Here is a 19,629-nt window from a genome sequence, read left to right on the forward strand (position 1 = left end):
GCGGCGACTCCTTAAATAGAGGGAATTTCAAATAACTGTTGAAACTTCTAGTTTCCAACAGCTCATTAGAAATGCAGCAGCATTATGCTTCTATAAAGAAAGTTTTTAGCGCAGAATCGAAAACTATACAATGTGAGTTAATAGACTGCATATATACCTTCATTAGGGATACTGTGAAAAAAGAAATTTTAGAAACCTCTTTCTTTTCAATTCAGGTCGATGATACAACTGATATCACAAAAAATCGCAGTGTTCGGTGATACTTCGGTATATTATGCACAAAGGTGCGCTAGTTGAACGCTTTCTTGGTTTTTTGAAGTTAGTTCGGACCGTACGGTGATTACTTTATTCAACTTGTGCAGATTGTATTGAGTGAAATTTCCTACAAAACTAAATTGATTGCCCAGTGTTATGACGGAGCTAGTGTCATGGCAGGTCATCTAAATGGTCTTCAAACTTAGATCAAGGAGGATGCCCCTCAAGAATTATTTGTACATTGTTCGACACACTGATTAAATCTAGTGGTACAGCAAAGTATTACCAACATATCAGAGTGCCGTATTTTTTTCTGCGAGTCTTGGTGGTATTCTTTCATTTATTCATTCATCAGCCAAAAGAACTTTCGTCGCTGATTCAGTAATAGCGAAGCGAATACCATCTGGTGTGGATGCACGTTGGTCGTCACATGGGAAACATTTGAGCGTGGTTATCGAGGAGTGGGAGGGATTGAAATAAATTTTTGAAAGACTCATGTACGATCCTCAGTCAGACGAAAAAACCATTCGCCAATCAGAGGGGTTGTTTAATAACTTCAGTAGCTTCCAGTTCACATTTTTATCAATAGTATTCAATGACATTTTTGAGCTTGCTAATATATTATTTAACGTGCTCCAAAAGAAGTCTCTGGTCGTTTAGTTCTGATTCTCAAAAGTAAGACCCACACGGCAACTGATACTAGGTAAAAGGAATGAAGAAACATTTAAAACCAGTTTTCGTACGGCTGAGAAGGAAACCAAAATTGAACTAAAAAGACATTCTGGTTTAAAAACAGGAAGTGAATTTTTTCTAAAGTATCGAGTACTTTATTTTCAGATATTGGATTTAATCTCCGTAGAGACTGATACAAGATTTCAAGATATGCAGAAGCTCCAATTTATTTGCTTAGGCGATAGCTCTAAGTTTGAAGAATTTTCTAAAATCCTCCCTCTTGATGGTCTAGAGAACTTAAAAATGTCTTATCCCACGACATTTGACACACACAGGTTAAAAAATGAACTTCAGTTTATCTATTCTGATTCACCTAAAAAATTCCAGTTTGGAGGAAATAATTCTGTCGCTCAATAAAAATGAAGTCACGGACGTTTTCAAAGAAGCGTATAAATTATTTAATTAATACTTACCATACCGTCTACCAGCTCCTCAGTAGAAAGAAGCTTTTCGTGCCTTATGCGGATAAAAACCTACTTAAGGAATTCAACATCGAAGGAGAGGTTGACTGCGCTGGCAACCATACCCCTGGAGAAGTCACTGCTCAGCGACTTGATGGATACAATGCCCTTTTACGATGACATCATTGACAAGCTCGCTGCTTCAAAGGACCGAAGAATAGATTTAATGTACAAGCAATATACGTTACCGAATGTAATATTTGTTTCTTAGTTAATGTTATAGTCACATTGTGCTTTTTAAAGCAATTGCATGAAAATTACACAGCGGATATTTGTAGACCATTATCATATCAAAAGATCTCCCCGATCCCTTATTTCCTCCTAGCTAGATTATCCAACAAACCTATTCAAAATGTAGGCTACACATTTACTGCAGATGCGAGTGCTGGGCTGCACCAAACTTACAACCCACGAGCCGCCACTGATATAGGCTTGTTGCATCTTAAAGCACTAATCACCACCACTACAAAAGCACATTCCTTGCAATGTCAATCTGGTTTTCATCTTTAAAAAATTTAAATGTATATTCTTCAGGTTCACAGTCACACATGAGCTACACTCAGAACTTGAACTAACAATAAGAAAAACTTTAATCAGTCATTGAACACTAATCTGCATTTAGGGCTGTCAGCCACATTGCAGATTCCTTATCAGTTGTTTAACCATGACTTTTCTTAAGTGGTTTCAAGAAGATCTCCATTGGAAAATTATTCTAATCCCTAATTGCTCTTCCCATAAACAAATGTTTACCTCAGTTCGTCTCCTTGAATTCCAACTTTATTATCATATACACTGTAATAATAATTAGGGAATAGATAGCAGTTGTCTAGCATGTTCTGGTGATTTACCAATATTTGCAGAAACCATAGAAACAGCAACAAAACAAATCAAAATTCTGAAAGAGATGGCTGGGAAAGTGGGACTGCAGGTTTTCTTCGATAAAACAAAATATCTGTCGAACCTGAAAGACGCAGCGCAGGAAATTACTACAAAATACGGGAATATCAAGAGGATTCACACATTCAAGTACCTCGGATAGATGATACAGGCCAGTGGGATGGAGAAATCAGCTTACAAGCAGAGAAGACAAATGATGACCAGAAAATTCTGGAAGACTGGGAACATCTACAATAAATCATGTCTATCACGTAACACCAAAGTTAGACATTATAACACGGTCATCAAACCTGAAACCCTGTACGCATCTGAAACATTGGTCTTGAATCGAAAAGGTGAACTAGAAAACATCAAGAAACTACAGAGAAAAATTGTCAGATAAATTCTAGGACCCAAAAGGACACAGTACACAGGAGAATGAGCAGATATCCAACATCGCACACGAAATGATGAAACATCAACTGAAATTGTATGGTCACATCAAGAGAATGATATAGATGCTGATTCCCATAGGGAACCTGAAATATTTGTCCCGAATGAGTTAATTTATAATACCAATGTAAGAGTTATAATTTTTGGGCTTATGCCGTGTAAATAATTATAAACACACTCAACGTTTCAAAAGGAACCTTGCCTTTCTTCATCAGGAGACAAAAGAGAAAAGAAACGACGTATAGATGGTTGCTAGGAGAAAGCAACAAGTAAGCTTCAAATAGTGCCCAAAGATGTAAAGGGGACGCCATTTTAGCCCAACCATCTTTACGTCGTTTCTTTTCTCTTTTGTCTAATGATAATAATACCAATGTAGTTGGTCTGTTATTGGACATTATAAATTTCCCAGCTAACTCATTCCTGATTGCCAGCGTTTCACCCCATTGTGCTAAGTTGGGCTCATCAGTTGGTAAATATGCATAGCTTGTGCCGGTGGCTCCAAGGATCATTGTTGGATGCGCTTGTGAACGGTTGGCTGTTGAGAGAGCTCTTGCATTATTGTAGTGAAAAAGTAGTAAAAACCTATTGAAATTATTTAAATTTTGTGTGTGTGCGTTCCATTTAGTGCTATTTGTATATTGGTGTTTAGTGTTTGTTGGTAGAAATTGGGAGTAGTGTTATTTATTGAATTTTATAACAAGTAATTCATTCAATGTTCAGTAGATTACGTTTTCTAGGTTAAGTAGGCTAGCTACGTGTACTTTGTTTCGAATTTAGGTTTAGGAATTACTTTAGATATTCTTGTTTTATGTCTTAAAATAGAGTTGTACCTTGACACTGTTTGTTTTGTTAGGTGCAGACATGTAAAAATCTTGTTAAAATGAACCCTTAGGACTAAAATACTGGTATGAGATACCTGTTAAAATACTTTACATTAAAAGTACTAATATGTGGTGCTATATGCACATTCTTCGGACGTAAAATGGGGTTAACATAGTTTGACGACAGTACTATGGGTTGTTATGATTAGTTGTTATAGTTCAATAATTGGTCTATTAGAAATATATGAAAGTTTACATAAATAGGAACGAATACGTATTTGTACTGTGTGCTTTACGAGTGAATTGCGTGATGTTTTGATAGTAATATCTGGCAATTTTGTAGATTGCTGCTGTTGTTATAGCTGTCTTGAAATCCTGAATATTATTAAGAAAGCATTCTCTTCTTGTCGCGTGTCGTTTCAGGTTAGGTTGGTGACAATTATGAGATGAAGTGCGTTTTAAATGTCATATGTCCTAATTGAGTTGCACGTTAGTTGTACCGTGGAGGCATTCGTGTTGTAAAATAATGTATCTGTAAGTAGAAATAATAAGTATATAAGATGATGTAATATAGAAATGTGGTAGTAAGTTATATGTCGTATCACTTACGTTAGATGTTGAGACCGTGCACTTTGTGTGGCTGCCTGTTGAGATCTTGTCTCTTGTCTTGATCGAATAATTTAATGGGCTTCGCTTGGGAGCGGTATACCCAGCCACGCATCCTCTAAACAAACCCAAAAGATGGAGAAGATGAAAAGGAATATGTAAAATGTAAAAAAAGGGAATAAGGAATTCAACTACATATCTACCACACAGAAAAAGCACAAGGACACAAGGTACTAGACTTCACGCCAGAGTGACCGATACTTGGCGACTTCTACCAATCACAAACAAGACCAGGTCGACACATAAGGGGAAAAGGAAAAACAACAACACCGAACCTACAGTAAACAATTAGTGTCATGAAGGAAATTCGAGAGGGCAATTACCGTAGTAGGCGTGGGATCGAGTATCCAACACGTCAATTGAGTGGGTAACGCGAAGTGTGTACTAAAAAAAGGTTGTAACCATTTACGCCTACTAATTTCGAGTAACGGACATTGAAAAAGTAGATGATTAATGGTAGCAATCGACGTTCGACACTGACAGAGGTTAGACGCGACCAACTTCATCCGAAATAATTGATCCGGCGTGCACATGTGGTTAAGCCGCAAACGGACAAGATTCGTAATATGACGTCGAGTGTAAGGATGTTTTGTAAACCACGGAGAACGTGGGACATTCGGGAGAATTGTGAGTAAGTTCCGTCCTTTTCGACACGCGGGGTTACTCCACTCAGTCTGCCAAATCTGTCGTAGAGTCTCGCAACAACCGCTCCAAAATTCCATGTAGGGCAACATCAAATAAAACGCCACACCCTGACCATGCGCAGCAGCCTGGGCTAAGCGATCAGCCTGTTCATTACCAGTGATATGGGAATGACCCGGAACCCAGAGAAATTTAAGCTGTTTACCTCGTTGATGAAGATCGAAACAAATTTTTCTGAGATTCTGAATGTACCAATGAGAGCGGTAATTGGGATTGTGTAAAGCCTGAAGTACACTCAAGGAATCAGAAGCAATAGTGGCAGTTTCGAGGCGGGAGTACTTAACGTATAAGAGGGCTTGACGGATGGCGAAAGCTTCAGCCGTAAAGATAGAAGTCTCCGACGGGAGGGAGAATTGTTTACCTAGGACAAGATCTGGGGAGAAAAAGGCCGCCCCCACACCTGGGGGGGTACAAATTTTGGACCCATCCGTATAGAAGACTGGTGCTAATGTGTGAACATCCTGTGCCAAAATGTGATAGACATATTTCCGAGCACTTTGTGTCCGGGCCGGGCCAAAAGATGGGACCTCCCCTGACGTGGGGAGTATCATGTCAGGGACATAGTAGTTTGCCTGAAAGGGAAAGATGTAGTTAGCTGTGGACGGGTTACGCAGAATAGAGTTGCGAAGATAGCTAAATTTCCAATAAGCCCAAGCCAGCGCGGGGAATCTGTGTAACGGAGTACCCATATCGTGATAATAGCGAACGAGTAAAGATAATTTAGGAATGAGAGGGTGAGAGTTTAGAGATAAAGTCCGTAGAAGAAACTTGGTTGCTAGCAATTTTCGCCGCAGATTTAAGGGGAATTCCGCAGCTTCAACCAGGGTGGCATTGTTGGGGGAAGATGGTAGAGCCCCAAGACAAAGTTTAACAAACTGTACTTGCAGTGAATCCAAGTGATTAAGTTTGGTCTTGGCCGCCGTGTCGATAAACCCCGAGCCATAATCCAAAGACGATCAAAGAATGTTACGATATAACAGAAGCATCGTAGTAGGATCGGATCCCCAAGATCTATGTCGTAGGGCAACAAAGAGTGATTTTTTTGGAAAGGACTTATCCACCAGGTATTTGATGTGAGAGTGCCATAGTAATTTCCGGTCAAGGTAAATACCAAGATATTTAGTAGACTGGACTATCGGGATCGAAAACCCTTGGAAGCGAATAGGCGGGTGATCTGTACGCCGAGCCCAAGAGAAAATCATCGCACGACATTTGGCAAAAGATACCTCTAAGTTATGATCATGGAGCCACTTTCCAAAATCCAGTAACGTCAGATGTAATTGCTTATAAACCTCGTCAAGTTGTGGAAGACTGAGATATATCACGAGATCGTCAGCAAATTGGATCATACGGGCTCTGCGTGTAATAATGTTCTCGAGGGACATCGAATAAATTGAGAAGAGAATAGGACTTAGGATATCCCCCTGAGGGAGCCCCGTAGAGGTTAGACGTGCTGAGATTTGTGGGAAGTGTTTGAGTTGAAGTGATCTGTGCCTTAGCATATTCAAAAGGAGATTAATAAAGAGCGGCGGAAACTTATAATTTAGCAATTTTTGGAGTAAAATTTTTAGGTCAACATGATCATATGCTCCCCGTAAGTCAAAGAAAATTGCCAACAACGGTTCCTTCCGACAGCGTGCTAAACTGATATCTGTAACCAAAAGATGAATGGCATCAGAGGCAGAACGACCCGGGAGGAAGGCAAATTGATATTTTGGTAACAGGTTATAAAAATCGAGAGACCATTTGAGGCGTTCCAGGAGAATTTTTTGGAAAAGTTTCCTAAGGCATTGGCCCAGGTAGATACCCCGGTAACTATCAGTGAGGAGAGGATTTTTACCTGGTTTCAACAGGGGTACGAGATAAAAGTCATTCCATGTGGAAGGGGTTCGAGCCGTCTCAAGGCAATGATTGAAAATGTGAAGTAAATGTTGCCTAGCTAGAAGGGGGAGTTGCTTTAATACGGAATACGAAATCGCATCCCGTCCAGGTGTCGAATTGTTGGAAGTATTGATAACCAGATTTAATTCGTCTATGTCAATTGGGCTCATGAGCGACGAAAAAGTATTGGAACTAGGAGGGATAACGAAACCATACTGAGGGTCTACCTAATCCGGCGTGAGGTGATGAAAAAAGTTAATCAAAGCATCCATATTGAAATGTATAGTAGACGGTGGATTAAGGAGGCGGTTCGATAGCCCAGCGATTGCTCTCCATATATGTTTGGACGGTGTCTGCCTATTTAACGAGGCAATGAATGTTTTCCAAGCTCGGCGGCGTTTATCATTAAAAACCTTTTTTCGATTGTGCTACTATGACTTTATAATGTAAATAAGATTGGAACGTACCCAAACGTCGAAAAGAGCGCAATGCTGCTTTCCGGCGTGATATTAAGGCGGTGCATTCCGCGTCCCACCAGCGGGCATAAACGATAGATTTAGGTGGGAAATATGGTTGTAGTGGATGGTAGAGATCGAGATATTCAGTGATAATAGCTGTGAAGGAACTGTAGGACACCGGTTGACCTCCTAAGGCTGCAAACTTGTGGGCTAAAAAATGTTGAAACTGAGAAGAATTGAAGTTGCGCATTCGTCTGCTTACTTTAACCTGGGGTTGAGCGGCGGGGAGACCGTCAGCCAACCCAATAAAGATAGGGAAATGGTCACTGGAATGGGTGTCCTTGACGACCTCCCATTCCACACGGTGCGCCAGATTACTCGAACAGATAGTTAAGTCCACAGCACTTTTATTTGTAGAAGGGGGCGTAACGCGAGTAGGTGACCCATCATTCAAAATCCGTAAATGATGTGATGCCGCTAATTTAGCTATTTTATTGCCCTTAGGGCACGAAACGTCACATCCCCAACTCCGATGGTGCCCGTTTAAATCGCCCCCCAGAAGAAAGGGGTGCGGCAGGTGTGAGAAAAAAGTCGCCCAATCAGCATAAGTGCCTTGAATTCTCGGGGGGCAATAGATGGAAATAAAATGGATGTTGTTGATCACAATGGCGACCGCCTGTGTACCAGGTATTTTATACGTTAATGATACCGACGAGTATGATAGGCTGTTATGGACCAAAATACACGCCCCGTCAAAACCATAATTGTCATGACGAATAACAGTATAATGGGGTATATGAAAATGTTTGGCCGGAGCCAACCAAGTTTCACTAAGGAAAATGATATGAGGTTTGTAAGAATCAATAAGTAAGAATACTTCATGTCTCTTGTGAACTACGCTCCGTGCATTCCACTGAAGAATGATCATGTAACGATATAATTGATACTAATGAATGGAGTAGTGACTGAACTTCCTCTTGCATGGTGAGGAGCATTTTAGACCATTTAGCATCGTTTTCAGCCGCCCGGGCATAGGCAGAGAGTTTGTTTGAAATAGCTGTAATGGTAGCCGATGCCGGGTTCGAGGCCCGGGAACTGTCTTGCTTTGAGTATACAGTAGAATCTACATGCCTGGAAGTGGCCGGGAGGTTCGTCCCCGATATGGAAGGTATAGGATGTATAGCAGTGGTGACAGAGGGAGGCTGTTTGAGAAGAGCACGATATCCCTTGACATCGTAACCTGGCGAACGATCCGGACTAGGTGGAGGCGATGAAACAACGGCCGTAAATTTTCGCTTTCTCGGCGGCTGGGGTTGAGGAAACGACGAAGTGCTCGGAAGCGGAGGAAAGTTGTGCAAGGTCAAAAGGGGGTTGAATCTATTGGCTGTCGGAGTAAAAAAGAACTCTGAGGATAACTGAGGGACGGCCAACGCCTGCTGTTTTTTCAGTTCCTGTTGCCGTTTTTGTTCTGGGCATTGAAGTGAACCTACGGAATGTTCTCCGGAACAATTGAGACAACGGCGGGTAGAATTCTTACATTCTGTAGTTTCATGTTCATGTGCGCAATTAGCGCAACGAGGGTGTTGAGCCCTACAGTTTTTTCTGGTGTGGCCGTATCGTTGGCATCGCCGGCAAATCGTCGGCTGGAAAACAAATGGTTCGACCTGGGTACGAACTCGGTAGACGGAAATGAAAGCAGGGAGAGTCTGGCTGCGAAACGTGAGTCTAATGGTACCAGTGGGAATGTAACTGACGCGGCCATCCTGAAAGGAGCGTCGGTTCATTCTCTGTGCTTCGACTAATGGGGCAGTAGATTCAGCAACCTTACAAAGTTCCTCGACCGATAAATCTTTATCAACCCCTCGAATAACGCCTATCTTATAGATTGACGCAGAAGGAATAAACGCTTTCAGGTTTTTTTTCTTTAAAATAGGGTTGGTGAGAAAATCGTTAGCTTTTGTTCGTGAATTAAACTCAATTTGGATCCTATGGCGACCTCGCCGAGGAATTTGAGTAACACCCTCAAATTTACGATCATAAAAATTTTTTCCCAAAGCCATGGGATGGATGCTGCCCAATTTCTTACCGTCAGCAAGGGCCTCCACAAATACTACGTAGGGTCCCGTATGTGTCTCATCATATGTCTGTGTGTCAGGTTTCAGAGAATACACATCAACTTTAGGAGAGGGAGCACGGTTACTATCAGGTGGGGGTGGGTCATTTAACACGAGGGTGTTATCCAAAGAAAACTCACGACTATCTACCTCAATTGACTCCTCCTCCATACGCTGTCCCCCACTCGACTCCGCCATGAGGTTCGGAGGGAGTTGAGAAATTAATACATATAGTTACTCACAAGACTCCCACACCACTCCCAAGGAAGCGAAGAAACTTGAACACCTTACCAACACCAAACCTACTCGCACACTATACCGATTAATACGCTAGCACCGATAGTCACGTCCACTCGCCACCGGGAACCAGCGCGAACTGCCGTACGGGCAATTTAAAACCTGTTGAGATCTATTGCGTGTTGTTCTGAGGTTATAGTTTGCGGCAGTAGAGGGGAGGTTTGAAGGGATGGGTGGAGCGCTTGTGACGGGAGTGGGGTTAGAGGAGGGGAGGTCTTGGAGCGGTTGATTTGTATGTATGGATTTTTGTTTATTAATTCTTTTTAAGTAATAATCTTTTTGGAGGGGAATAACTGCGTGAAAAAGAATATTGTTTCTGTCTGTGTTTTCGTTCAAGTTGGAGTTTGGGTTAATAATAATAATAGTACTGGAGTGTGTATCGTAGAGATAGGATAGGAATGGTGGGAGGGGGAGTATTCATTCTGGTGAAAGAATAATTTGTAAGCTACGAAAAAGTTAAAGATGAGACACATGAAATTCTAGGTGTAAGGCTCATTTCTAAAGATAATAGGCAACTTGATATATTTGGAGTGTACAGACCGGGAAAAGGTAGCACAGACGCGGATTCGGAATTATTTGATAGGATAGTCGGCTATGTGGGAAATGACATGGAAAGAAATGTGATTGTAGCGGGAGATCTAAATTTAATATATAAGTAATAATAATAACAACATAAACGTTTCCACCTTTTCAATACTAAAATATATTCACAAAATTATAAATTACACGGTACTAGTTTCGACCCATCTAGAGGTCATCATCAGCCGTATTAGAGCAGTATGTAAAAAATGATCTTTGCTCCAATACGGCTGATGATGACCCCTAGATGGGTCGAAACTAGTACCGTGTAATTTATAATTTTGTGAATATATTTTAGTATTGAAAAGGTGGAAACGTTTACGTTGTTATTATTATTACTTATATATTATTCTCAGTTCAATACGGACCAAAAACATGAAATTCATAACCATCAAAGATCTAAACTTGCCAGATGTCAATTGGGAAGGAAATGCGAACGACAGGAAGCATGGCCAACAAATGGCAAATAACTTAATATGGGAAGGACAGCTGATTCAGAAAGTGATGGAACCAACCAGAGGGAAAAATATCCTGGATGTGGTGATGATAAAACCAGATGAGCTCTATAGGGAAACTGAAGTAATAGATGGTATTAGTGATCATGAAGCTGTTTTTGTCGTAGTCAAAAAAAATTTGTGATAGAAAGGAAGGTCTTAAAAGTAGGACTATTAGGCAGTACCGTATGGCTGATAAAGCAGGCATGAGGCAGTTTCTAAAAAGTAACTATGATCGGTGGAAAACGGTAAATAAAAATGTAAACAGACTCTGGGATGGGTTTAAAGAAATTGTTGAGGAATGCATAAACAGGTTTGTACATATAAGGGAGGTAAGGAATGGTAAAGACCCACCTTATCATAATAGAGAAATAAAGAGACTAAGAAGGAGGTGCAGACTGGAAAGACATAGAGTTAGACATGGCTGTGGAAGTAAGGAGAAATTGAAGGAACTTACTAGAAAATTGAATCTAGCAAAGAAGGCAGCTAAGGATAACATGATGGCAAGCATAATTGGCAGTCATACAAATTTTAGTGAAAAATGGAAGGGTATGTATAGGTATTTTAAGGCAGAAACAGGTTCCAAGAAGGACATTCCAGGAATAATTAATGAACAAGGGGAGTGTGTATGTGAGGATCTTCAAAAGGCAGAAGTATTCAGTCAGCAGTATGTAAAGATGGTAGGTTACAAGAAAAATGTCGAGATAGAGGAGGAGACTAAGGCCAATCAAGTATTAAAATTTACATATGATAATAATGACATTTACAATAAGATACAAAAGTTGAAAACTAGAAAAGCGACTGGAATTGATCAGATTTCTGGGGATATACTAAAGACAATGGGTTGGGATATAGTACCATATCTGAGGTACTTATTTGATTATTGTTTGGTCGGAGGAGCTATACCAGATGGAGAGTTGCTATTGTAGCCCCTGTGTATAAAGGAAAGGGTGATAGACATAAAGCTGAAAATTACAGGCCAGTAAGTTTGACATGCGTTGTATGTAAGCTTTGGGAAGGCATTCTTTCTGATTATATTAGACATGTTTGTGAAATTAATAACTGGTTCGATAGAAGGCAGTTCGGTTTTAGGAAAGGTTATTCCACTGAAGCTCAACTTGTAGGATTCCAGCAAGATATAGCAGATATCTTGGATTCAGGAGGTCAAATGGACTGTATCGCGATTGACCTGTCTAAAGCATTTGATAGGGTGGATCTTGGGAGACTACTGGCAAAAATGAGTGCAATTGGACTAGACAAAAGAGTGACTGAATGGGTGGCTATATTTCTAGAAAATAGATCTTAGAGAATTAGAGTAGGTGAAGCTTTATCTGATCCTGTAATAATTAAGAGGGGAATTCCTCAAGGCAGTATTATCAGACCTTTATGTTTTCTTATATATATAAATGATATGAGTAAAGGAGTGGAATTGGAGGTAAGGCTTTTTTCGGATGATGTTATTCTGTATAGAGTAATAAATAATTTACAAGATTCTGAACAACTGCAACATGACCTCGATAATGTTGTGAGATTGACAGCAGGCAATGGTATGTTGATAAACGGGGTTAAAAGTCAGGTTGTGAGTTTCACAAATAGAAAAAGTCCTCTCAGTTTTAATTACTGCATTGATGGGGTGAAAGTTCCTGTTGGGGATCATTGTAAGTGCCTAGGTGTTAATATAAGGAAAGACCTTCATTGGGGTAATCACATAAATGGGATTGTAAATAAAGGGTACAGATCTCTGCACATGGTTATGAGGGTGTTTAGGGGTTGTAGTAAGGATGTAAAGGAGAGGGCATATAAGTCTCTGGTAAGACCCCAACTAGAGTATGGTTCCAGTGTATGGGACCCTCACCAGGATTACCTGATTCAAGAATTGGAAAAAATCCAAAGAAAAACAGCTCAATTTGTTCTGGGTGATTTCCGACAAAAGAGTAGCGTTACAAAAATGTTACAAAGTTTGGGTTGGGAAGAATTGAGAGAAAGAAGAAGAGCAGCTCGACTAAGTGGTATGTTGATATAGATGTTGATTCCCATAGGGAATAGCCTACGCAGTGGCCTCCACGGTATGCACTAGCCAGCGTATTGGTAGGTGTGCTAGGTACCAACTGATGAGCCCACCCTAGCACACGAGGGCGAAACGCTGGCAACCAAGAATGAGCTAGCTGGAAAATTTATAATGTCCAATAATGGACCATTTATATTGGTATTATTAAGTGGTATGTTCCGAGCTGTCAGCGGAGAGGTGGCGTGGAATGACATTAGTAGACGAATAAGTTTGAGTGGCGTTTATAAAAGTAGGAAAGATCACAATATGAAGATAAAGTTGGAATTCAAGAGGACAAACTGGGGCAAATATTCATTTATAGGAAGGGGAGTTAGGGATTGGAATAACATACCAAGGAAGACGTTCAATAAATTTCCAATTTCTTTGTAATCATTTAGGAAAAGGCTAGGAAAACAACAGATAGGGAATCTGTCACCTGGGCAACTGCCCTAAATGCAGATCAGTATTGATTGATTGATTGATTGATTGATTGATTGATTGATTGATTGATTGATTGATTGATTGATTGATTGATTGAGTGATTGATTGATTGATTGATTGATTGATTGATTGATTGATTGATTGATTGATTGATTGATTGATTGATTGATTGATTGATTGATTGATTGATTGATTGATTGATTGATTGATTGATTGATTGATTGATTGATTGATTGATTGATTGATTGATTGATTGATTGAGACTTTGTCTCATTTCCAAAATTGATGCCTGCCTGGCCATCAGATGATATAGATGTTGATTCCCTAAGGGAATGCACTAGCCATGCATATTGGTAGGTGTGCTATTTACCAACTGATGAGCCCAACTTAGCACAATGGGGTGAAACGCTGGCAACCAGGAATGAGTTAGCTGGAAAATTTATAATGTCCAATAACGGACGAAATACTCGTACATTGGTATCATCAAGAGAATGTCGGACAGCTGACTGACTAAACAGATCTTTAAAGCATAAAGAACATGAAGTGGATCGCCAAAGTTAGAGAAGACTTGAAGGATGCTGGCATCACAGACTCGGACATGCACGACAGACGGATATTCAGACAAAAATTGCATGAGAGGAAAGTGGGCCTGGAGGTCAAGTAATTGAAGACTGGAACAACTTGGTCTGAAGAAAGGAAGAAAGCACACAGTGAGAAGATGAAAGAAGTATGGCACCTTAGGAAACCTCACATCAAGTAGACACATTAGTGGCCTATAATAAATAGTGAAAGAAATAATAATGATAATAATAATAATAATGAAATGAAATGAAACTCGTGTCCTCCGTCCGAGGTGGTGCAGCTCTTTTCCAATGGAGATGAGCTGCATGTACCATTTTAACCTCCTGCCATTCTTAAATTTCTGCCAGTACCAGGAATCGAACCTGGGCCTGCGAGTGCGGTGGCTAATAACGCTATGGAGGGGAACATAATAATGATAATAATAATTGTATGGCCTCAGCTACCGTCTACAGTCATTTTAATTTAATTTGACGCCATCTGGCTGTCTGCTCGTCAATTTCGACGTTCTGTTTTTTCTCTAGGACTACTATATAGCAGGCCGAGTAAACCGAGTCTCTCTTGGGCGTCTGTTGCTGAGATTTAATGAACTTTGTCGGGTAAACCTCGTACGACATAGTGTGTCCAATGGACATTTGTCTGCCCTTCAAAAATCTGAATACCTCTGCCAGATTTGAACCCACTATCTTTGGATCTGGAGGCTACTGTAACACTGATCCACAGAAGCAGCTGGTGGTGTTGATGACAATGAGACTGGTGTCGGCACATAGCCTACTCTGGTTGAAAACAGTAAGGGGTCTGCTTGAGACTTGAGACGAATCATTATCAACACTCTGTATAAATGCTGTGGAGAGGTTTGGAATTGGATCCAGGCTTTTGGCATCAAAAATGGTGTACGGCTTTTAGTGCCAAGGATGTCCAAGGACAAGTTCAGCTCCCCAGATGCAGGTCTTTTGATTTGACTCCCATAGGCGACCTGCGAGTCATGATAAGGATGAAATGATGATGAAGACGACACATACACCCAGCCTCCGTGCCAGAAAAATTAACCAATGATGATTAAAATTCCAGACCCTGCCGGGAATTGAACCCAGGACCCCTGTAACCAAAGGCCAGCATGCTAACCATTTAGCCATGGAGCCAGACTTTTGGCACAAAATGTAGGGATTAGAAATTTTATGTCACCACCCCCTACCCTACCAGCCAGTATTCTGATGGTGAAATTTTTTCCAACAGTGGGACTCGAACTGGCTAACCGTGGTGTCAGATCACAAGGACGATCATTGAGGTGGAGGAATATTACTCATAGCTGGCAGCCAGAACGTTCGAGTGGATTTCATATGCCTGTTTGAAGCATGAACTTTGATTCAGTTAGATTTCGATCAATTTTATGTGGCAACTAATTAGCCAATACTGTGCAATGGAGTAGGCAAGGCCAAGAGCTTATGATCTTAAGATGAAAGCTGTAGAACCCCATATAGTACCACATAGCCTTTGAAAGATGTTACGTCTTGTCATCAGTTTAGCAACTGTTGTCACATGTTCTTTGAAAGACAGTGTTCTGTTAAATATGACCCCAAGATACTTTGGATATTTATTATTATAACATTTAAGTTACAGTTGGTGAACTTGTTTCTGATAAATTTATTTATTTACTCTAGTCAGAAGCTGTACAAATTTTAACGTTACATAATTGTGTAAAATAATAGAATATTGCAAAACAGCGATTAAGTAATTCCATCTCTAAGGGAAGAAAGTGAAGTAATATAAGTAATATTCACCCAGAATCAGGCATTAACTCTCCATCATTGCATGATTCAGGACAGTGGGCATTGTCTTCTCTGCAGTCACATTGTATTCGCCCCATTTGACAATGTTGTCCACCTGATCTCCAGGTTAACCAGTCTAAAGTACGTCCAGGAGGTAAACATTCAGCAAGTTTCATCCACGTTTCAAGATGGTCATATCTAGCAGGCCACAGTTGTTCTCTGGGTGTTTGCGGAGACATAGTTAGCAATGAAGTTGAACTGAGGGAACCTTTTCTGGATTTCAACCTAGATCTAGGTAGTTGATGGCCATGGAGTGGGTGTAACTGATCTATTTCAGCCTTCTTTCTCTCAGCATCTGCATCTACTTTCTGCCATATATCAGGTGATGCAATACCTGCTAAGCAGGTGCTGGTTTCAGGACCCAGTCATCATCCTGACAGAATCATTTAGCACGACATCCACTTGCTTTGCATGAGCGGAGCTATGTCGTACAGGACGTACATATTCCCCTACGGAGAAACAGAGTGTCATGGCGGAAGTTCTGATGACTTGAGGCTGAGCTCCCCAATTACTGCCAGTGAGTTTCCAAACAATGCTATTTCGAGCTAACACTTTTTACTTTGTATTGCTGAAAAATAAAAAGTAGTCAGATAATCCATACAATCTCCTGTCATCCCTCAAACATGGAACACTGAAATGTTTCACTGATAGATAGATAGATGGTAGGACTTCTTGTCCAATTTGTGTTGTACATTTTATTTCTCTTTCAGATTAAAGAGACCCTCCTTCGCACCGTGTATGAATCGAGGAACAATAACAAAGCGTTCAGGAATGCTGTTAACACAATCAAGGACTTGAATTTGAGTGACGTGGACACTATAGTGACAATGATTGTGCTTCATATGATGGAGAGAAAGTCTATCAAGTAATGTATCAGTTGTAGTGAGTGAGTATACGTTATATTGTGATGTCATCCACAAACACGAACAAGAACACGGCAAGTTAGAGAGAGGAGAGGAGAGGAACGCATACAATAGGACAAACACAGTGGCAGGTGAGTGTGGGAGGAACAGAAATAGGAGATGATGACAAACATGGAAACACAAAAGGACAAGAATAATCTCCACATCTCCATACACTTGTAACATTGTCAACTCACCTGCGCTGCCTTCTTCCCAATGTTTGACATCCACCCACTGCCACAGCTAATGTCAGCCGATCATCTGCGTCAAACTTGGATGACTTACAAGTAACTAATCTCATATCTGTTCCATATTGAAGATAACAAAAGTAAAATTCTTTCAAGAATAAAATTTACTGTGTCCACTTATTCAATGCAATTATATTCTGTAGTGATTAAATCCTACATGAATTACATATACTAATTAGGGACATGTTTCGCCCTAGTTTTGGGCATCTTCAGCCTAATAATCTCTAGGTCAAGTCTTTAAACCAATTAAACATTAGAACTTAAAAGTAAATACAATGGTCTTATGCTTAAAAATTGTTTTTACAAAAAGTTGTGCTTAGGTGATATTTACATAGATTTACAATGTGTACATTAACTAAATCCAGAATTTGTGACAAGGAAGCAATTCAAATTATCACACAATGACTAGAAATTGTCCAAAGCGTTAATTGGAACTTCTCCAACTGTATGGATGAATCATTAGGTTGACAGTTTATACAACTGTGTTCATTCAAAGGTGGTGATGGTCACCTATGTCATAAGTATACAGCTACAAAACTGGAACCATGGTATAATGTCGATCTTGTTGGGCTTGGATATCCCATTAGAAAGAAACATGGCTGGATGGTAATATTTTAGAGGTTAAAAACGTGTATGTTGGAACATATTGTCAATATCATTCATTATTCAGGTGCTCATCTGATAAAATGTTTCTTGGAATTTTGTGCCATTCTTGTCGGATTACTGTTCCCGTTGGTACATTGTTCTACCTTTGGGAGGATTTATGAGTATTGTCTGTAACTGAATAAGAGAAAAAAAGGAATTTAGAATGATGAATGTAGAGCCCACATAATAATTGTAAAGATGAAAGTGTTATACCCCATAAATGTGGACGAACTTACTTGTCCAGTCAGATGTTAGCTGGATCCAGTTGTTCTGGTTGTGTCTGAACAACTAACCTTGTTACTTCTAGTGAAGTATTGATGTGGTAATGGAGGGGCAGAGCGTAGATGGGAAAGGGGAGTGAGTTTTAACTTGTGCGCCTGTGTTATTGCTTGAGAGGCGTTACTCGATTTGGATTCGGCAGGCCTAGCATTAGTCGTGGTAATTGGAGCGCATGCGTGCTGTGACTGAAACATACTGTCTTTATTGATGGTATTCTAGCAGATATTTACATGGATTCAATAGAACATACAAAAATTATTTCACAAATAAAGGGTATTTGTTTATGGCTCAGATTTGTTGACGATACTTTCGTGATCATCAATAAAGACATTAGTAATAGTGACGATATATTAGTTTCACTAAACAAAATAGATCCTAGTATCAAATTTACCAAAGAAGATGAGGTCAAAAATTCTTTAAATTTTTTAGTTTTAACAATTAAACACTTGAATAACACTTTTGAATTTCAAATTTTTAGGAAAACTACTCATTCACCCGTAACTATTAAAGATTCATCCTTGCATCCTAAGACCCAAAAACTAGCTGCCTATCATAGTCTAATATATAGGGCACTAAAACTTCCTCTTTCGCCAAAAAGTTTGGAAATAGAACTGACTTATGTAAGACAGTTAGCTCCATTCAATGGCTTTAAAATAAGTATAATCATTCAGTTAATTAATAAGATCAAAATTAGGCTATCTTCCAACCTAGCCCCAGAGAAATCAAAGAATAATAGTTGTGCCACATTTACATGTAACAGCCCGGCTATTCATCAAATCACTAATGTTTTAAAAAAACACAACATCAACATAGCCTCCAGGCCAGTAAATAATAACCAGAACATATTCCTCAACAATAAAAAGGTCAATAATAATAATAACAACGTTTACTCAAGATCTAATGTTTATAGGTTAAAGTGTACACAGTGTGGGTTCACGTATCTCGGTCAAACAGGGGGAAGCTTTTACACAAGGTATCTGGAACATTACAATGCTTCCAAACATAACAAGTATTCAGCCATGAGCCAGCATATGAGTGAAACGGGACATAAATTCACCTCAATAGAGAAAGATTTGACGATCGTTAGAAGCCTAGGTAAGGGGAAATTATTGAGTGAGACGGAAAACTTGTACATTTATTTGGAGCAAACTTATAATAAAAATAATAATCTTAATGACGTCATTGACAACAAAAATCCGTTATATGAGGCAACTCCAAGGTTAATCCAGGCTGTAAGTCAGAGTAAAATTCCCAGTATGTTTCAGTCACAGCACGCGTGCGCTCCAATTACCACACCTAATGCTAGGCCCGCCCAATCCAAATTGAGTAACGCCTCTCAAGCAATAACACAGGCGCACAAGTTAAAACTCACTCCCCTTTCCCATTTACGCTCTGCCCCTCCATTACCGCATCAATACTTCACTAGAAGTAACAAGGTTAGTCGTTCAGACACAACCGGAACAACTGGATCCAGCTAACATCTGACTGGACAAGTAAGTTCGTCCACATTTATGGGGTATAACACTTTCATCTTTACAATTATTATGTGGGCTCTACATTCATCATTCTAAATTCCTTTTTTTCTCTTATTCAGTTACAGACAATACTCATAAATCCTCCCAAAGGTAGAACAATGTACCAACGGGAACAGTAATCCGACAAGAATGGCACAAAATTCCAAGAAACATTTTATCAGATGAGCACCTGAATAATGAATGATATTGACAATATGTTCCAACATACACGTTTTTAACCTCTAAAATATTACCATCCAGCCATGTTTCTTTCTAATGGGATATCCAAGCCCAACAAGATCGACATTATACCATGGTTCCAGTTTTGTAGCTGTATACTTATGACATAGGTGACC

The 19,629-nt window shown here is 39.9% G+C and overlaps 1 protein-coding gene across 1 annotated transcript in view; it reads left to right on the forward strand.

Annotated features, from left to right (window-relative positions):
- Positions 1-13,815: 13,815 nt before the first annotated feature.
- The window catches only part of LOC136874258 (uncharacterized), an 82,806-nt gene continuing 76,992 nt past the window's right edge, over positions 13,816-19,629 (forward strand). The window contains exon 1 of the mRNA XM_068227711.1: positions 13,816-13,937. Within this exon, the coding sequence (XP_068083812.1) occupies positions 13,816-13,937 (122 nt within the window). The remainder of the gene's footprint in view (positions 13,938-19,629) is intronic.

This window comes from Anabrus simplex, chromosome 5 (assembly GCF_040414725.1).
Source record: "Anabrus simplex isolate iqAnaSimp1 chromosome 5, ASM4041472v1, whole genome shotgun sequence".
Lineage (NCBI taxonomy): Eukaryota > Metazoa > Arthropoda > Insecta > Orthoptera > Tettigoniidae > Anabrus > Anabrus simplex.